At 32.3% G+C, this 20,824-nt stretch overlaps 1 protein-coding gene and 1 long non-coding RNA gene across 5 annotated transcripts; one reads left to right on the forward strand and one right to left on the reverse strand.

The window, feature by feature from the left end:
* Positions 1-12,113: 12,113 nt before the first annotated feature.
* On the reverse strand, positions 12,114-15,799 carry LOC117207559 (TBC1 domain family member 13). Of its 4 annotated transcripts, XR_004487551.1 has the most exons (12): positions 15,460-15,799; positions 15,318-15,391; positions 15,067-15,192; positions 14,654-14,807; positions 14,430-14,586; positions 14,348-14,353; positions 14,075-14,273; positions 13,812-14,013; positions 13,617-13,739; positions 13,488-13,545; positions 13,181-13,337; positions 13,059-13,089 (listed from the first exon to the last, which is right to left on the reverse strand). XR_004487551.1 is itself a non-coding variant. In XM_033447876.1 (11 exons), exons 1-11 carry the CDS (start codon positions 15,477-15,479, stop codon positions 13,260-13,262), a joined length of 1,197 nt encoding a protein of 398 aa, XP_033303767.1. In that variant the 5' UTR covers positions 15,480-15,799; the 3' UTR covers positions 12,114-13,259. The 4 variants fall into 4 exon arrangements, 3 of the variants coding, with proteins under 3 accessions (XP_033303767.1, XP_033303768.1, XP_033303769.1); XM_033447876.1 differs by having other exon boundaries at positions 12,114-13,337; XM_033447877.1 differs by having other exon boundaries at positions 13,023-13,337; positions 14,348-14,350.
* A 181-nt stretch (positions 15,800-15,980) lies between these two features.
* On the forward strand, positions 15,981-18,288 carry LOC117207560. Its single transcript, XR_004487552.1, has 3 exons — positions 15,981-17,500; positions 17,582-17,787; positions 17,852-18,288. It is a non-coding gene; the product is annotated as an uncharacterized LOC117207560 (long non-coding RNA).
* The last annotated feature ends 2,536 nt before the right edge of the window (positions 18,289-20,824 follow it).

The raw sequence follows: 20,824 nt of genomic DNA on the forward strand, positions 1-20,824 counted from the left end.
TAATATAGTATATACATTTTAGTTCTACTTCAGTCCAAAACGCTATGTAGTTTTGTGAACTTTCCGTTCCGTAGTATAATAATATTATTTTAAAAAGAGATAGTGTAGATCAGCGGCGACCACGAAGTCCTCACACATGCAGATTGTAATCGTATTATTCGGATAAAAATATTTATTATGTGTATTTATTTATTTCTAATGGATCTCTTCCATTCAGAAAGATTATTATTTGACACATATTTGGCTCATTTAGGATATAAATTTCCTGTCATGTCTTGGGAGTCTGCGACGACAATGTATTGTTTAAAGAAGGTCTGTGGTAAATAAAAAATTAAGAACCGCTGGTATACATGTTTTATGCGAATTATGGAAATAAATTGTTCCTATTGGTGTGCCCATCGTTGTATAGTACCTATAGCTATGTATTAATTTTCATTAAAAGAGTAACAGGTGATATATATATATATATAAATAATCATTTGCAATTCGATTAAATATTTAATATCTGCATAAATATAATTTAGTAAAATTGAAATGAAATTACATAGATATGTACAGCTATCGTTTAACATTTACATACGTATAATCATATTCATTGAATATAAGTGTTTATATATGTATCTTTAGATATTTTTCGTAGGAAATGAAGAGAGAGAAATGCTATGAGAAATTACATAGCTCATCGCGTTCGTTGCACCAGGCCAGCAAATTCTGATACTTTATTGCGTGGTCGTAACAAAATCATACATAATTAGGAATGTATAACAATTATAAACTGCACTGCGCCGACTTCATAAATCACCCGGCCACAGAAATGATTTAAAGCCAAACTCTTAAACTTGTGTGGTTTCATAACTGTGATTAAGATCGATGATTATCGTTTATTACGTTTACATAAGGTATAATGCGAGTATTTAAAATGAGAATGGAACGATTGCATGTAATTCACGGACAATCCAACTAAATTATATAGGTACTATTTCCAAGCAATAATAATCGAGATATCCCTTGCTTATCAGCACTCTATATTTCTTTCAAGTGACTCGGAAATAGTGTTCTTTACGTTACACGCGTGTATATACACACTCCCCATTGAATTAATCTAAGCTATATACGATTCAACTGTTAGCTACTATTGAAATTTATGAGCGCAGATCGTATCTTCTTTGGAAATTGATTTAAACCAAATTATAGCACTATTATATACTTTTATTAGGTATTGTATATAGAACGTACTGACAGCGAGAGTTCATTGAAGATCTAAATTATTACAAGTGTTTTCTAAATCATCGATGAGTATGAAAAATATCGTACATATCTAACATAGCATTAAATGGCAATAAAAATATCAACGTCGATGAAATATTAAATAATAGAGATTTTAAAGAAGAAATGTTAACCTACTTAGAAATACCTAGAAACTAAAAATATCTTCATAGTATAATAATAGCAACCGGTACAAATGCACCGACAGTAACGAGTGTCACAATATTGACTAGCAACATGACAATGTAGTCAACGCTCGACAGTCCGTTAAAATCCCTTTTCATTCTTCAATTAGATCCGCCTCGACTATCGGTACCCGTCTATCATGCTCCCTTCCGAGCGTTTCTGATGTTTCTTGTTTGTGAATCCGTATTTTTTACCATCATCCCTTAATCTTCACCCTTGTTTCAACACATTGTAGATACGCAAAAATATCTAATTAGAATGATTGCTGAGGAGCAAGCGTTGTTTGTTCTTCGTTTATTTTAAATTTCTTACTTCGAAGATTTACAAACACTGTTTGTTTATAAAGAAATTTATTGTGAACCTTGTACACGCTCATAGCGTCCTTTTTTCTTTGTTACTCACAACTGTCCAAAGGTAACGCTAAAGATATGTTTTTCATTTAAAGAACTGTATAAGTTCTTAAGGAATAATCATACACCTGTATCATTATTTAATAGTAATGATTGTGTGATTCTATTTCTTTTTGTTTCTTAGATTATTATGTTCCAAATGAGATTTATGGGATATCAAACATGTTCGCGAAGAAATTTATGGTGAATTACTCGTTGGAGTTAATGGATAAACAGATAAGTAGGATAGTAGGTAAATAGTACATTACTTCGTACATTACTGCACACTTTGTTGTTATTTATCTAGAACTATTACATATTTGTTTACTTATTTCCTTTTTTATTACCTAATATCTAGCTATCTGAAAAATTGACATTACGCACGAAGTAAGAACAATTAAAAATCTAGTTGGTGATGGATATATCCATCATTCATTGTAGCGAATAATAACCGGGAAAACCGGAAAATTTCTAATGATCGACTAGTTCATATTTTTGTTAGCTCGCGCAACATGACGTCGTGATGTTCTCTTCGTCGCATGATCTACAGGGTACTAGCGCGTCAAAAGATATTTGTCGAAGTTGCCAGTGGTCAAACACTTTGTCAGCATGCCATCGCAAAATCTTGTAATGATCATTTCGGACTCCTTAAAGCCTGCTATTTGCCACATGTTGTGATAAACACTATAATTACACGGTTAGTTTACGACTTTTGAGACGCGAAAATATTATGATATAGCGATAATGGCAAATTACAGGCAAATAAATGTGTTAAAACATCAAAAATATTTTATATTCTCTCTACTTGCGAGTAGTATACGTAGTTAGAAGTATAAATGTATATCGATGCTAAAGAAATCTGTAACAACACGCGCGAACACAAATTTCAATTGTTATAAAAATAATTATTACAAAATACGAAGTACCAGGATTCCGCTTAATCGCAGAATGAGAAATAAATATACAATATCTTCTAAAAGATATTTACTTATGAAAAACAATTAAAAAGTGACAAGTATAAGCGAAACATAGTTAAGGATTCTTTATACCTATGTAATACGATACATACAGTTTATATATTTTCTTTAATCTTCAAGAAATTTCATAATATTTATCCAAGTTGCAGCTGAGATTAACAAAACTACACCGGTCGTAAATGTTTAATACGAAATTTCATCGTTGTAAACAAGTGAAAGAGAATTTGAAGTCACTAAGAAAAGATGCTAAGAAGTAAGGAAATGCTAAGAATTTCTAGGCTCACAAACTATTTTCCCTAATGGCAACGAGCATTTAAGGACCGCTTGTTGACTGTACCGTATTGTATAATTTTCGCTGTCAGAGATTAGGAAAATGTTTGGTCCAAGAAATAGTTTAGTCGGAGTTTAAGATAACTCAATAGGGATACACAGATGCTGGTTCAAGAAGGATGACCCTAGAACATTACCGTTCCAATCAAAAATAGGACGCAATATTGTATACAACATTGCACTGGCAGACTAAATATTCCCTTTGCCTTCTGCTTTGCATTCTTCGTCATCTGGCGTTGGCCTGATAATGCTCCACATTATATTCATCTCCTTAAAAGTTTCGAAAGTAACTGTTTCAATAAATCATGAAATTGTGTCAGCATTGACATTTCTACTGCGTAAATGTTTGTCACGTCTCATTTATTTCACGTTTTACTATCTTAATTCGAATGTTAGTGTCTATCCGTAGTTTTAGAGATACAATTACAAAAGTCTAGAGAGAAATTTATTTTATCGTTTAGAATACATTGTCGTACACTATGTACATTTAAATATTTTGCAAATTTTTAAATGTACATGGTCTCCTTTACCATTAGTATTCCATCCTAGTGCAATTTAACAACTTTTACTTTCTACGACATCTTTTATAATTCTGTTTGTTTGCTTATTATCTTAAAACGAGCTTAAAACCCAACTTAGAACAAAGCATATTTTCTGGCCTTTTGTCAAACTATACACACAATTGTCCTTTTTAAAAGGACCGACGTTTCGTCCGGAAACTTGAGAGAGATAGAAGCTGAGAGAAATGGAAAATTTATTATCGCCTATAAAAATGACACTTCGAGTAAGAGTAAACGTTTGATTTACTATTCAGTTGTCGCAATGAACCTGCCATTTAGGAACTTTAAATTCTCCACCTTCCAAAAACAAAAGAAATTTACAAGTAAAGGCGAAGAATTTATTTCGAATTTTCTTCTTTAGAAATTTCTTCCTTTAATTTATTGTACTAAATTTTTCCGTTTAACAGTTGCTATTTTGAAAAAGAATTCCAACCATATCCTTGATATTTTTTGTCCATATTTCTTCTTGCGTGTAGTTACTAACTATACGCAATTTCGCAGTTATTATATTTTGCGATCATATCATGTTAACGATCAAATCATATTAGCAATCAAGTACAGGATGTACGAAAGAAATCTCGCGCGAAGAAGAACTGAAACGCATACACGTAAGACGAGATAAGAGATAAACGATTTAAAAAGTGACGGCACGTATCTCCGTGCGGTATTACGCGTGCTTAAAAGAGTTTTCAAACCGCTGACATTTGCGTCAATCGTTTCTTTACGCAGATTACGCCTAATCATTGAGAACACAATTAGACAGCGATATTTGCATAACAATGTATATAAGTCGCGGTGACTCGACAGTTTTATTGGGAACAAAATATTAATCTTGCAAGTTAAGAGAAGCGGTGCTCACTGCCCATTATGTAGATTTATAAGACTGAAACGTAGGATTTGTTAAAAATGCGCTTCATTCGAAAGCAGGAGTATGTGAAAATGCTACAAAAAGTATTGGCGACAGTGTATTTAGTATAGAACGATGTACATATACGTATGAAACGAAGACGAAATAATTTCTTTTTTCATTTATTCCTCTTCCATATTTTTGCACACGTATGTATAAAGATCACAATTGCGTGAACTTAAAAAAACATTAATTTACGAATACATCTTCCTTCCTTCGCCAAGTTGACTTTAATGATCGGTACCGTAAACATGCCTTTTTCTTTTATAGCGCTATAAACGCTTCTTTGATGAAAGCGTACACAAGCGCTTACAACTGCCCTCCGCATGATGCACTTTATTTATTTCAAGTTTCTCACCAGTAAATACTTCGATAGATTTTAACATCGAATCAAATTATAAAGTACATTATTCACGATTTAACAATAAATTTAACTCCAAAATTGTGAAGATTTACAACGATGTATGTGTATAATTGTTTCCTCACGACTATATTACTTCTATTTAAACGTTAATTGCTTCTGACACGCCGCATTCTGTCCGCCTCCACTTACCTCTTTATCATAATAATCAAATAATAAATCAAACGAAACATAAAACTATACATTATTATACTAATTCGCGAGATTATAAATTGGCACATAAACTTCGAATGAACGTCATTATCTAGCTTATAAATGGTAAACAAGACAATAGACGGATTATCATCATTTCAATTATTATTATTATTATCCTGTTTAGGAACATAAACAAATAAATGCGTCAGTTAAAAGATATATTACCCAAAATCGACAGAATTCATAGATAGCATTAGATAGATACATAGAAACATTATTTATATGTTTTGATGAATATGAAAAGGCAAAAGATCGAATTAATTACAAACTTAAAAGAAGATCTCCTTGATGACCGAATTAGAAAAGGCGTTAGTACGTTCGAATGCGTTGGTTATCCCAAATTCCATGCAGAACATTTACTTATACTGCAGCGCAGTGGCTGTGAGTCGCAACCTCTTGATTATTGCACCTATGGGAAACACGATGGTACATCAGGGCATCGCAACGTCTCGTAACTTTACATAAAATTAGTACCTAAAAGCCCTTTGTCTTCATGGAGCCCATGAAATAACTGTACTCCTGCGAATATTATACCTGGGCAATCGTTACGTTTAATCGAAATAGATTAATATTATAGAAAATTCGATAAATCTAGAAGGGTAAAGAAAAAGTCGTACTGATACAGCTTGTGGAAAGAATTGAAACCGTCATTTGGAAAGCGAAGGAGCAAATATAAATATCGTTCTCATTTATGATATTTAACTTGCGTGGTTCTCGTGTAAAGTATTGCTCCTGTGTAAAATTTGTATCTAAAGGCTCATGAAATGATTATACTCCTGCGAATATTATACCTGGGCAATCGTTACGTTTAATCGAAATAGATTAATATTATAGAAAATTCGATAAATCTAGAAGGATAAAGAAAAAGTCGTACTGATACAGCTTGTGGAAAGAATTGAAACCGTCATTTGGAAAGCGAAGGAGCAAATATAAATATCGTTCTCATTTATGATATTTAACTTGCGTGGTTCTCGTGTAAAGTATTGCTCCTGTGTAAAATTTGTATCTAAAGGCCCTTCGTCTTCATGCAACTCATGAAATGATTATACTCCTGCGAATATTATACCTGGGCAATCGTTACGTTTAATCGAAATAGATTAATATTATAGAAAATTCGATAAATCTAGAAGGATAAAGAAAAAGTCGTACTGATACAGCTTGTGGAAAGAATTGAAACCGTCATTTGGAAAGCGAAGGAGCAAATATAAATATCGTTCTCATTTATGATATTTAACTTGCGTGGTTCTCGTGTAAAGTATTGCTCCTGTGTAAAATTTGTATCTAAAGGCCCTTCGTCTTCATGCAGCTCATGAAATGATTATACTCCTGCGAATATTATACCTGGGCAATCGTTACGTTTAATCGAAATAGATTAATATTATAGAAAATTCGATAAATCTAGAAGAATAAAGAAAAAGTCGTACTGATACAGCTTGTGGAAAGAATTGAAACCGTCATTTGGAAAGCGAAGGAGCAAATATAAATATCGTTCTCATTTATGATATTTAACTTGCGTGGTTCTCGTGTAAAGTATTGCTCCTGTGTAAAATTTGTATCTAAAGGCCCTTCGTCTTCATGCAGCTCATGAAATGATTATACTCCTGCGAATATTATACCTGGGCAATCGTTACGTTTAATCGAAATAGATTAATATTATAGAAAATTCGATAAATCTAGAAGAATAAAGAAAAAGTCGTACTGATACAGCTTGTGGAAAGAATTGAAACCGTCATTTGGAAAGCGAAGGAGTAAATATCATAAATATCGTTCTCGTTTATGATATTTGACTTGCGTGGTTCTCGTGTAAAGTATTGCTCCTGTATAAAATGTGCACCTGCAAGCTCTTTGCCTTCATGCAGCTCAAGAAATATTTGTACCCCTGATAATATCCTCCTGAAATAAATAATTATTATAGAAAATACAATAAATGTAAGAGGATAAAACAAAAGTGGAAAAGCGAAGAAATAAGTATCATTCTCATTTGTGTTATTTAACTTGTCGTTCCTGTGTAAATTATTAATAATATCGTTCTTCACCGATACAATGCGGCATATATACCTCTTTCAAATAGATGTCGTAAAATTTTATTGCAAACAGTACCATATAAGAAAGGTTTAATACAGATGGAGGTGTGGAAGCTAAATAGTAAAATAATAAATAGCACGAAGTTCGAATTCACATTCCCTAAACGCTTATTATGTATTTGGTATAATCATAAAATGATTATGATCGGTTAATAGACAAACAAATAAATTAACAGAATCTCAATGAAATTTATGGACGTGATTACCAAATCAAGTATCCAAACAATACATTGCACAATATAAATTCCTTTTACGCGTATAAAATTTATAGCTCAGGTAATCGTTATCTAGTAGACTGATCAATCATATCGTTCCAATCATCGATCGAATGAATCAAATAAATCTAAATTATCTTAAAAAATGCACGCGCCAATATACGTATAAATTATCCAAAGTGTTATAATTTTTAATTTACATAGTTATAATTTTTAATTTCAAATGTATTTTTTTTTTTTTAATTTCATTCGCAACAACATAAATTTACATAAAAGTACACAATCTGGTAGTGTAATGAACATATTCGTGCGGACGCACTTTATCGCTGTAGCGTCGTAAATATTAATAAACTGAAAATACCAGACGGCAGGATACAAAAGATCGTAGTAAAAAATATCGGGACAAAAAAATGGTAAGGTCCTTCCAAAAAAAGAAGAAATTCGTGAAAACTACGGAAGAAGATAAGGTACGCTTATTTTTAATGGAGGTTTAGTCCATCACTTTTCCTTCGTGTACCAAAAGGTACACGACGTTTTCAAACCGCATTTAAACGGCAGTAATTTTATTGCATGGTAATTACGTCGCAACTGCCGTACCTTCGAGGGACCTTTGTCACCGCACGTATAGTAAGTCCGGAAAATTTTACGACCGAATTTGCCTGAGCAAATTATCCTAACTTCACTCTAGCAAAAAAAGATAGCATTTCGTACTCCGAAGAAACCCAGGCAGCGTCAGTTGACCATTGAAAAGGTATTAAGCTGAAACCCAAGGCAGCTAAGTACACATTTCGGGAACAAAGATTGGACGACTGCCGGATAATTTCTTGTATGAATTCTTTCAGCATCAAATTGCATTAATTATCGAAGTTTCTCGATAGCTTTAATTTACTGCAATCACTCATGAATTACACGTATCGTGACATAAAGCGAAAAATTCGATATAAGGTTTACTGCACAAGGTATAAGGTATATAGATGGCCAGGAATAGATTTGACAAGAATGTCAAATGAATTTCAGATGTACAAATAGTACGTTCTGGTTGACAGCAGATACAGGTGCAAGATAGGTACAGGAATTACCTTGCTGCGCGCAAGGTACAATAATGAATAGACAGTGTCGTGCCATCTTGAATATCACGCTAGATTCAATTAGTTATCTAAATTAAGTAATATTCACTTATTTATAATACTTACTTATAAATTATACTTATCTATAATAAGTATTAACTTATTATATGTCGGAGATGAAAGGAAAAGCGGAGCCTTCCCTTTGCAATTTTGAGGAAGCCTTCTAATGCTTTAGCCTAGATTTTATCATAACTGTAATTAAGCAATTGTCATTTGTAATTGTTTGATATTTGTGAAAGCGAAAGTGAGTTCGAGGTGACAACTGGTCGCCGAACGTAGCCACGGTCACGGGATAAACGTTTTGCCTGACGATGGTGTGGATCGGTTGTATCGTTCTCCCTAGAAATCACATAGAATTGTACTTTAGAGATGTCGATATAATGGGATAGACGTTGTATTAGGAATCAATCTCCAGACAGAAACTGCCTAGTAACGGCGTTTGAATCTTTCTCGATGTTTCCAAAGAGTATACAACAAACTTTTGACAGAAATTGCCTAGCAACAACGATTGGAACCTTCTCGATGTCTCCAGCGAGCATGTAACAAACAAATGCAGTCGTATAGCGAAAAAGATTTTCATCAGATATTGATTCGTGTGATCGCCTTGGAAAGTGATACATCGAGCAATTTACCGAGTGTCTCAGCAATCGTATTTTTGTGTTTAAAATTATTCTACGCATAGTAAAGAGTTATCCCGTTGACCGTGGATTCGTTTGAACCCCGGAACATTGTTAATAGCGTTAATTAAATTCATTATTCGTAAAACCTATCGATCGTTAATTCTCATTATTCGTTAAATTTATTATTCGTTAGTCATATTATTCGTTCCTCTTATTGTTCGTTAAACTTATTATTCTTTAATCTAATTATTAGTTAAACTTATCGTTTGTTAATCTTATCATTTATTAAGCTCATTATTCATAATATTTTGTAAAATCTTGTTTATTCGCGTAAATGTATTCTCTGTTTCGTAAAACAATGGCTAATTCAAACGAAGAATCATTACGCGCCTTAAATCCTAATGATAACCCGACATATAAATAATCAGCCATGTCACTGCGCCAGGCAGAAAAATTTGTCAGAAAAATTACTGAAAATTCTCAACGCGAGAATTGATTGTAATTTTTATAAATAAATAAAAAAAAAAATCTTGAATATCTATTCCATCGTACAAATTAACCTGAGCAATACATTCGTTTCTTGCGAAACACGTTACAGAAATTATTTGAAAACTGTAAGAATACACGTATCTGGGTTGCTTGATGAAAGATAGGATATATTTTTATAAAAGAAACGAGATAAATGAGTTATTTGTTAGATAAATGAGATGGATTATGTATGAAACTAATAACATGTTCATATGCTCTCTTAAGAAAACGTGTACGAAATTATTATTTAGGTTAGGATATCCTATATATATAGGTATAAATATGTACATAACATATAGTACGATTTCTATTATATAGGTATGTATAATATAAAGTTAGATTCGATCCGGAGCTTGTAATAAGACTGTCCACGTTAATTTATATCCGCGTTTTATGTTTCGAGTTTGATAATATATCCATGAACCGCGAGCTAGAGGTCATTGGGGATTCGATCATTTGACTCCGCCTATGAGGGCACAGATATTGGAGCACCTCTTTATCTTGTTTAACGTTCGTATGAATGCAACAGCACGGGAATTTCCAGGATAGGTTGTCCGAAGTTGAAGGCATGCCTTGGAACAACCGGTTCGACCACTCTCCAACGAAACCAGGACCCGTTCTTTCAAATAGAATCTTATGGTGGTGAAAGATCGAAGACGAGGATTTCAAGATGGTAGACAAGTCTTGAATCGTTGGTTCAATTTTGTCGAGCCTTCATCTATGAAGTTTGATCTATTTTTAAATATGATGGAATATTTTTGCGATCCATGTGGATATTTATAAATTTTAGATGTGTATAGGAACCATGATACTAAAATAACATTTTTACTCGTGATAAAGAAATTGGAAATTTCAAAATTGTTGATTTATATATAAATTGTATTAAATAATATAGAAATCGAATTTTGCATTGTAGATTCGTGAAGTTTGATTGCTACATATCTAGCTTTACTTCCATCTTCATCTTTTTCTACTTCATGACATTAAACTTATTAAGATATTTTTAGTCTTAATTTCTTATTATATTCTTACTTATAATCTTATATATAGTATTTACAATCTTTTTTTGTTAAATCCTTCATTTCCTTTACAAAGTATGCATTTATTTTAATAAAGTGAAACCACAGCCATCCTAATAGTTTATCATAGAGTAACAAATATTAGCAACTATCTGTAACAATAAATTAATATTAATATGTGTTTGAATGAATCTTTTCAAATTCGTGGAATATTTGTACATAGCGAACCAATCAGTATCATTCGAACACCGCCGAATATTGACGACACCGTACGAAGTTGGCCGAAACCACGTTCGTAGCGGTGATAAGAAAATGAGCGGCAAAACCCTGCGCCGTACGAGCATACAAGTTTTTGATCATTTTCTCATGACAGGAGTTGATTTGGTTTCACCGTTTATTGTGAATATGTACCTAAAACTGTATTCTTGGACTCAATAAACTTTAAATCTCCCCTCTTAAATAAAAAAAAAAGAGTTGATTTGGCTCTATCGATCAAACAGCAGGATCAAATCATTGCAGAATTACGTAATTACACAAATTATTGTACAGAAAATAATGAATTTATTGTACAATTATACGGTTACTGCAAATTGACGAAGCATTTAATTGTTTAAAATCCCACCAACATCCACAATCCTCAAATCCTTTTTAACTTCCATTAGTCTAAGGAATAAGTTATAAAAAATGAATTGACAAAATTGGTGAATATTAAGAGAATAAAAGAGCATAAAAAGTATTCGAAACTTTCTGAAATTCCTGGAAATGGTATCATTTTCCAAGAAAATTTAAAAGCGAAAAATTTTAAAAAGATAGGGAGTATACAATCTTGAAGATGGTAACAATGTGTCGATAATTCTTGGAATTTGATGTCAATTTTCAGAATTTTCGATAGTTATTTTGCGGATATTTTTTTTATACAATTCTGTTTAAAATTCCATGTGTTCTTAACTAATTTTTTCACTAGTTTCAATTCATTTTATTTATTGCTTATCCTACTTCACTTAACTACCTATTAGTTCCTACTTCAACCACTGCTGGCGGTGCAATCTTATTCTATACTCAGTCGATAACGTCGAAAGTAATGCTTAAATGGTAAAACATTCGCAAATTAATAAATAAAAGAAATCGCAAAACTTCAAAGTTTGAGATAAACAGACAGAAAAGGTGGGTTACAGAATATATATAGAATTGTAAAGAAAACAATTTATGCAAATATAACATTTTTTTATTTTATAAACGCAGAACAAACGACGCAGGTCATTACAAAAATAAGATTACAAAATATAATATTTCACTTAAACACAGTACGTAATTATTGCGCGTACAAACGATAATAATATTAGTGTTTAATGATTACAAAATGTATGTCGAATCAGCCAGTATTACAGACGCATTCGCACATCTTTTATTTTCTTTCTGCGCTCTTGTAATTATTCAATAACTACTAGATTACCTTTCACACTTTTTTCGTTAAGAAATTTTTATGAAATCTCAACTTACTAATAAATGCTTTTTTGAATATCCAAACATTTGTTCTTTTCGTTTTTTTTTTTTTTTTTTGGACATAACAAAGATTAGATGGCTGAATTTTTCATTCACAGCACAGTTATTATGTTTTTCTTAACCCTTAACAAAAGTACGTTTTATTCAAAATGTCTACTTTTTAAAAGTAAACTTGCTCCTTTCTTTTATTGCTATTTATATGTATATATCTTAATCGAATCATTCAATCAAAAAAAAATAATAATAATAAGATTAATGGCGATAATGTAACTTAAAATTTTTAAATGAAACATCTTTTTAATATTTAAGTTACATAAAATATTTAAACTCACTTATTTATGTAAATTTAAACATGCTAAAGTGCAATCAATTTTCTAGGAAGAAAAATAAAGAAAAAATACTTAAGTATAAATCTTATCAATAACAAATAACTAAATATATCTGCAGAAATGCGATAAGAATCATTGAGTTTACAACTCACTTCATTTCTTGTTAAGGGTTAAATGAGTCTCTTTATTTCGATTAATAAAGAAACAGAGAGCCAAATTCAGATTCTACCAATCCCGCCCTCCCAGATACATACAAATGGAAAAATTTTTATATTTTGGGAGTATAAAACGTTGTTTAAAATCATTTTACTTTTCAACGATTCTTACACGTAATACGATATTTACGTTATATCTATATATGTATATATCTATGCGAACCATTTAGAACGACTCTTTTAGTTCTGATAAGTTGTTCGCGTAAGGATGCTCAGGCCTATGTGTAAGATCATAATTTGCATTGTAGAAATGAGAAAATGAGAGAAATAAGAAGAAACAAAGGGTATAACAGCGTTAGGAATATATACCTTTGAAGGATGTTTAAGCACTCCATTCCAAACGATTCGTTTATACTTTCAATTCTTTACGAAACAGCACTATTACACGTTACGATGAGTTCAGACTTTTGCCTGCCAATGCAGCTGCCTTAGAAAGTACTATTTGGATGTCAACCGAAGGAAAATTCTAAAACAAAATCAGAATAAACATTACTACATTAAATTCAATAATATTTCGAAGGATATCTTACTGAAAATAATTTTTTCGTTTAAGTGCAAAAGGTATAAGTACATTCAGTTTTAATTTTCTATGTGGTATAAAGGAAATATAACTTACTTGTAAAAGTTTAACATTTGTAGCAAAGTCTCCAGCAAGTAATTGGTCCCTCAAGAGTCTGAAAATTTTCACATGCTTAAATTATATTCATATTTGGGACTAAAATTTATTGCAACAAAAGATACTTACAAAATCATGGCACAGCAAATATGTATCAAAAAACTGAATCTATTCTCGTCAGCAAAAAGAGAATCCCAAATTCTCATGACATCGGGTAATGGAAATTCTTGTGAGAGAAGAAGCGTTAGCCATCTAGAGAGAGGATAATTTTTATTTATAAAAATAATAATTTCTAAAAAAAGAAAATTATTTCTATTAGCTTACCTGAAGCTATAGTATTGTGGACATAATTCTTGTTGATGCAAACGCATCCAAACTTCAGGATCATTAACTTTGACTTGAGTTGTGAGCTTACCCATCATCGAATTTATTCCAAACTCAGCTTCATCCAGTGATTTTATAAAGAAGTCACGGATCTCACTCATCAGATTGGTGAAGCAAAAAAATGTATCTGCTTCTGCATGTTCTATAAGAAATATGTAAATGTGAAATATAAAGAATTTAAAAGTGTATTTTTCAATGATTACCTCTCCAGTTTTGGTCAGGGTCACAAGCAAATGCGTGATATATAGGTCCAACAATTTCATTCATACCCTGTACATATCCTTGTCCTGGATTTAATTTGGCATACAGAAAGAGTATCCTTTCTAAAACTTCCCAATGAGCTTCACCACCTTCCGCTAGTGGTGCATAATCTTCTGTAGCTTTTCTAATAGATACTGCTATCTATAGGTAAACAAATGAAGTTTTTTCACAACACTAATTTAAGATATGAAATTGAAGTAGTTAAACGGCGTTACCTGCTGCTTTCCATCCGCAATAAAGCATAAGAATCAACATTAATACCATTTTTTATTTATAGTATCATTAAATATGAAATACCTTAGTGATACCCAGTCCCTTTCTCTCTACATTTGCACTTCTTAAAACTGTATGTTGCACTCTATGATGTAAACGTCTCTGTCCATTAGCATTTACAATCTCTTTACGTGGATAATCGGTGCCTTGTTGGAAGAACGATATATCTGGACATAATCTCCTACAAATATAATTCATTATATTTCTAACACATAAGAAACTGTTACATCATATGGTCAAAAACATACCTAACATCTTTGTCTATTTGTAGAAGAACTTCATTATCCTTAAAGTAGGTTTGCCACTTACTATCAGGATTTAAATTTAACGGATGATCGTGAAGTGTAACATCTACTCTTTCTCCATCACTATTTGCTTCACCTGGCATGACAATGAGATCCTCTGCAATGCCAATTTCATTACTGACTATTTCATTATTTATACCTTTATGATCGAAAATCACAGGTGAAAAACATCATGAGTTACATTTTATTTATATATTATATATATATATTTATCTTTTATAGAAGAACAATAAAATTCAATATGCTGTTAATTAAATTCACATCAGAACTATCTTTCCATCTGAGTTTGGTATTAACTTATCATATTTTTCCATGTGATCTTTAACTGTAAATCAAATAAGAGAAACAAACTGTACCAATAAACGTTTTATAAAGCGTTCTTTTACGAATAAGCGTTTCTGACCAACTGGCTCTTGTTGAAGGTAGATAATTTAATAAAAGTTTCCAGCATAGAGGTCTCAAACCTCCTTCATCCGGTATTCCTATAAATAATTGACCATCAATTAGTAAGCTTTTCTAATCCATCCATTTATTACAATATCCACTGTGACACACAAAGAAGATTAAAAGATATATATATATATATACACATATATAAAACACATACCATGGAAGCATAATCGTTTGAGATTAATGAGATCTATTTCTTCAGCGTTTAGTGCATCATCGAATTCATATAATCTAAAGAAGAAACAAGCATATATAACTGAAAATTTTTCAAATCAACTAAGATTTCCTAATATAATTACCTTTTTCTTAAAATACTCATGGTGACTGTGCGCGGCACATGCGGTGCTTAACAAGAAATCCACTATGTTCTTATCGGCATTCAATAGGCATGTGGGCGTAGAGCAATACCCACTTCTTACATTATTGTCAGTGGCCGGCCAGATTGACAGGCAAACTAACCGCCATTTTTCCTGTTACGCACTGATCGACCGCTTACATCAAACAATGATTCAAGGGTCTCGTATTAGGGTGTGGAATAATCTTTCTTATCATAGCAATATGGCACTTTATACTCGTGACTTCGTAACTACAAGCACGTGAACTACAGTTTCTGCACAATCTACTCGCAGTCGTGGTGGCGGGATAGCGACGAGTAACAAGGGGAAAATACAGGTGTGGAAATCGCTCTACAAATGGGACTACGTGAAAGTTGTAGTACGCGTATAGTGTTACAAAAGCCTTATAGGTTTTCTTAAAATGGATTTTCGTTTTTTAAATATCTTGGCTTAAACTTTATATGGACGGAGTAACTTAGATATATGACACATATGCTTCAAAACGTACTGTAGCTATAATGCTACAATACGTATTTACTACGCGGTTGGTCCGGGTTCAAATCCGGCAGAAGGTTTACTAATTCTCATTTATTTTTCTACTTTTTTTGTTTTCTTTCGTTTCTCTTTTTTACGAATCTTACCATGGAAATATTATATATTACGTATTATATATATTTATAAACATTATATACTGTATTACATATTACATATTATATACCACATATTATACATTATTTTACACAAATTTCAAACTTGAAAATGCATTTATAACCTAACATATTATCCTAATCGCCTCATTCACAAGTGTACATATATTATTAAATGATAAAAAAAAAAATAGATAAAATGCAAACTTCTGCTGGATTCGAATCCGAACTAGCAGCTTTCTAAGAAACTACCATAACTTTATACTATTACTATTGGGTTGTCCGGAAAGTTCGTTCCAATTTACATTTCGATTCAATATACATTCATTGAATTATATAGATGGCATTTTGTTCCACAACCTTTCTTGGCAACTTTCTGACAACTCTTTGGAACTTTCTGGGCAATCAAATAGTTTACAATATGTAGCATTCTATCGAGACTTGAAGCTAAGACAAAGACGAATTAGGACTAAATATTATCAATAATTAAAGATTATAATCAAATCTAATCGAAGAATATAATCAACTATATATAAATCAGTACTAATATAAATATATCAATAACTAAGGCTAAATACTATCAAAGACATACAAACTATAGTAAACACACATATACTTATTATGTTAATCTACATATATAGTAATTGCCATATACAGTTGTATAATATGTATTTATGCGCAGAGCATACATAATTCTATTGAGTACATTGCTTGTCGCCTGTGGTTTAGGTCAATCATCAATAAAGGTTGGTATTCTTCCTATAATTGTCGCAATAACCAATGTCTGAAGTCGAACAGAATAGTTGTTCAGTTCGTGAAGTATTCTTTTGTCTTGTAGTTTTCGATTGTGATGGTAAATTAGAAGCATATTTTCTGAATCTTGAATCAGACCTTGCGCCTCTAAATGTACGAATTTTTCGATCGAGGTGTATCCAGTTTATTTTGTAATTTCGAAGTATTAAGGGTAGGTGGAACTAAACATTAAGCTGTTATCTTCGATGTCTCTTACTTTGGTCCGGTGGTTTCTAATTATTTTCAGTATGAGGAGGTCAATTCTTATGATATTAGCTTTGTCGTGTAGATCGCCTTTGTTAACATATTTTGTATCAACCTTTGCCCGTGATTTCATTTACGTGGGCCTTTGTGAGTTTGATGGATATTTATTATATTTGTTTTATTGTATTTGTTTTTTGCCATCTGTAGACAAGGCCACCATCTCACGCAATATCTGATACTACGTCCAGGTCAATTAGTACTGCCCGAAGCATTGATTTATATTGTTTGCCCAACAAATGTCAAATGTAAACTGTGTTGTGCTTGAAACTGTGCCGAGTTTCGAGGATTATGTTGTGCTTATGGTAGATTAGTTACATAATGAGCTTATTGGTTTCAATTTATTTTGGTGGAATTGTGGCTTAGAATATTCTGCTTATTTTCAGGTAATAAACAAATAGCACGATCATCCGATAAGATCATCTTCTTGCAGAGGATTCATGGGGAGAGATTTGCAGTTTTCCATGTTCTAGGAAAGTATTTCAGATTTAAACAGTTGTCGAATGATACTGTGTAGTGGTTTGTTAATGTTAACTACAGCTGGTACATAGTGCCATTTCAAATGCGATTTCCACAACTGTGACTCCCTCTTGTAAGTATTTAATCAAATGATTCTCCCAACGAAATAGCCAACCTACATACTGGTACACCAACAGGACGAGAGAACTCATAGATACTCAACATACTGACTCAACTGTTTCACATTTTTCGCAAGTGAATGTGGCTGATCTGTACCGTGCAGATACATACATACATCCACACACACACGTGTACACATATACGCGTACATACATTCGATGGATATGAAAGTACAATGGAGACGAAACTGCTAATGTGGTAAGTTCATAGGGCATGAAGTAAGAGGCCAAGTGATGACTGGAGGGTCATTAACACAGCTATCTTTTCGTTCGAAGGAGCAAACAGCTGCGAGAATTTGATGATAGAAATAATTTTTCCATGTTTATCGTGTTCTCAATAGCTGAATTATAATAGTCCCAATAGTTATATTGACTTGTCAATCCTAATCGAAGTTCGTTCGGGTATCACTGGAACTTGCACAGAACCTGTATATTCTTTTTTTTTTTTTATTTATTTATTTACATTTTACAATTTGTCCAGTAGGACATTTGGTAAAATATTATAGTGGTATAATAATATAACATGTGGATGGCTACCCCTAGTGGGATACCATCTTCGAATTTGATTGATTTATTTCTTTAGTGTGGTGAGTGTTTGTTTGTTAGGTTATGTCCTTTGTGAGATCTGTTGGGCGTTTCCTTTTTGATCTTCTTTTTATTTGTATATTCTTGGTAGCATTACTCGCACTTTTCTCGCCAAAGATCAGGGTAGTAAACAATGTGTAACGCACGAACATTCTGATCAGGCACTTTCGTTTTGAGACTTGCTAGACATCGAATTCAGCAATGTCATTCTCGTGCGAGCTTTTTAGAGCTCCAAGCAGTCGTAGCAGTAGAGTAAATTAGTCTCTCAGTAGTCAGAGAGAACAGTCTCGAATCGCTAACGTCATGAAGCAGTTTCCGAGGAGCTTGATATCGTAGATTAATTTACTCAGTCGGTAACGTTAGACGAAGCAACGGATCCTCAAGACATACTAAATGTATTAAGTTTAATGCAGAATATATTAATGATGAAGGTAGAGATGAGGAATTAGGTAAATAAATATTAAATTCAGATGTTAGGGGCAAAAGGGAAAGAAAACACGATAGTAGATAATGCAGAGACAAACTTAACTGCGCATAGGAGAACGATATATTTAACATTCACAATTTTGAATTTTGATTTTGAATAATGTGCAGACAAATTAATGAAAAACTATAACCTGGACAATAAAGTGAACTCTGTCAGGCGCTTTTAGATTGTCGTGTAGAAATGAGAACATAAAAATTCTTTAGATTTTTGTCTGGTCGGTTTTGTGCGATCAATAAAATGTATGTCACATCATTTGAGAAAATTTCTCACAATTCGTATCATACAATATGCCGTTTAGATACAAATAAATTCCGTAATGTAGCAAAGTTTCTTTGCTCACTTACTATTTACTGATTCTATATCGTGGTAAGTATTATCTCGTATGAAATTAATCCGATAAATTCCAACAGGATATTCATCAAAATTTTATTTCAGGAACTTACCGAATACGTGCGAGTATCTGAACTTTAATCAAAGTGTGAAATACATTACGTTAAAGCATACATTTGAAGGTTTGTTATCGCAATAAATCCGTTTGTTTCAGTGGTCTCGCAGATGATCTAAGGATGCATTTGAATAAAGTAGAATTTGTACAACAAAGATAAGTAATAAATATTTTTACCTTTTATTAATTCATATTGTTGGTATATTTATCGCACCACACATCCGTACATTATTCAATGTCTTTCGGATATGTAATGTACATAGTATAATCCTACAATCCTATATTGCAACAAGTACATAAAATATAATGCAATACAAAAAACAGAACAATATACTATAATATATAGGTAATATTCGGATAACCGTATAGCCATGCTTCTTGTGTTTGGTTGGCTCTTCCTCCCCAATTTTCCGTGCTGTGGCTCCTTACTTATTCTTTCCAGAAAATTTTCTTCTCATATATTCGATGATTTATATACAACAACTTGTAGGGATGTATATTTGTAAATATCATTGAAATATGGATTTTAGGGGAAGAAGATTATCGTAAGGAGTTATGAGATTATTGCATGAAGGATGTAAACATACATATAGTTGACTTGTAATTTGATATATGATGCATACGCATATATACATATACACGTATGTATATACATATATATGTATTTAAGGAAAGAATGTTAAACATTTTTTTGGAGATTTGTCGTATTCAGCCAACAGCTTTTCGCAGGATTTTCGCGTGCTTCTTCATATTCTGCTAATATGGAATAAATCATTGGGAGTAGGATAAGAAAGACAAGAGACGGGCTAACATTGTTTATTACTTTTTGTATTCAAGGTATCTCGAATGAATTATTACAAGCAATAATATAATCAAAGGTAATGAATAAAAAGCGATGAAACTAAACAATCAGACGTTACACCTCACTCGTTATTGGTCACAATTATCTCATTCTCGAATGATTGATTTTATTTCGCATTTTTACTGTTCTTCTCTCACGCGCTCTCTCTCTCTCTCTCTCTCTCTCTCTCCATTTAATAATTTGTACTTCTCTATTGGCGCAATCCCTTGCCTCTCTATAGTCTCTAAGAAACCGGTTGATTGCTTCACCAACGTCGACAGATTTGCGAGGTTTTACTATACGTTATCTTTACGACGATAATAATGTCGATGAAACGATGCGACTCGATTTTGTATTTATTACCAGTCTTCGGCATCTCTCAAAACGCGTATTCTATCGCACGAAAAATATAAAAAGAAAAAGGAAGAGAAAAAGAAATAGGAAATATTAAATAAAACGAAAAATACAGTAAAAGATCATGGACAATGATTACTTAGGAATAAAAGATACAAATTCTATTTCGTTGATTGAGAAAGGAAATTTCTCGTTTAGAATCTAAAGAGAAACTCCTTTAGAATCTAGAATGTAGTAGAAAATTAACGGAAGAAATCGGAGTGAAAAAGCATTCGAAAG

Source organism: Bombus bifarius, unplaced genomic scaffold (genome assembly GCF_011952205.1).
Source record: "Bombus bifarius isolate JDL3187 unplaced genomic scaffold, Bbif_JDL3187 scf7180000008038, whole genome shotgun sequence".
Classification (NCBI taxonomy): domain Eukaryota; kingdom Metazoa; phylum Arthropoda; class Insecta; order Hymenoptera; family Apidae; genus Bombus; species Bombus bifarius.

What these genes read in the sequence shown, in the direction of transcription:
- LOC117207559 (XM_033447876.1), bottom strand. Translation starts at nt 15,479, where the DNA reads ATGAGTATTTTAAGAAAAAG. An exon ending in ATGAGTATTTTAAGAAAAAG is followed by an intron (nt 15,392 to 15,459) that starts GTAATTATATTA and finishes TTTCTTCTTTAG; the next exon opens with ATTATATGAATTCGATGATG. An exon ending in GCTTTATAAAACGTTTATTG is followed by an intron (nt 14,808 to 15,066) that starts GTACAGTTTGTT and finishes TTGGCATTGCAG; the next exon opens with AGGATCTCATTGTCATGCCA.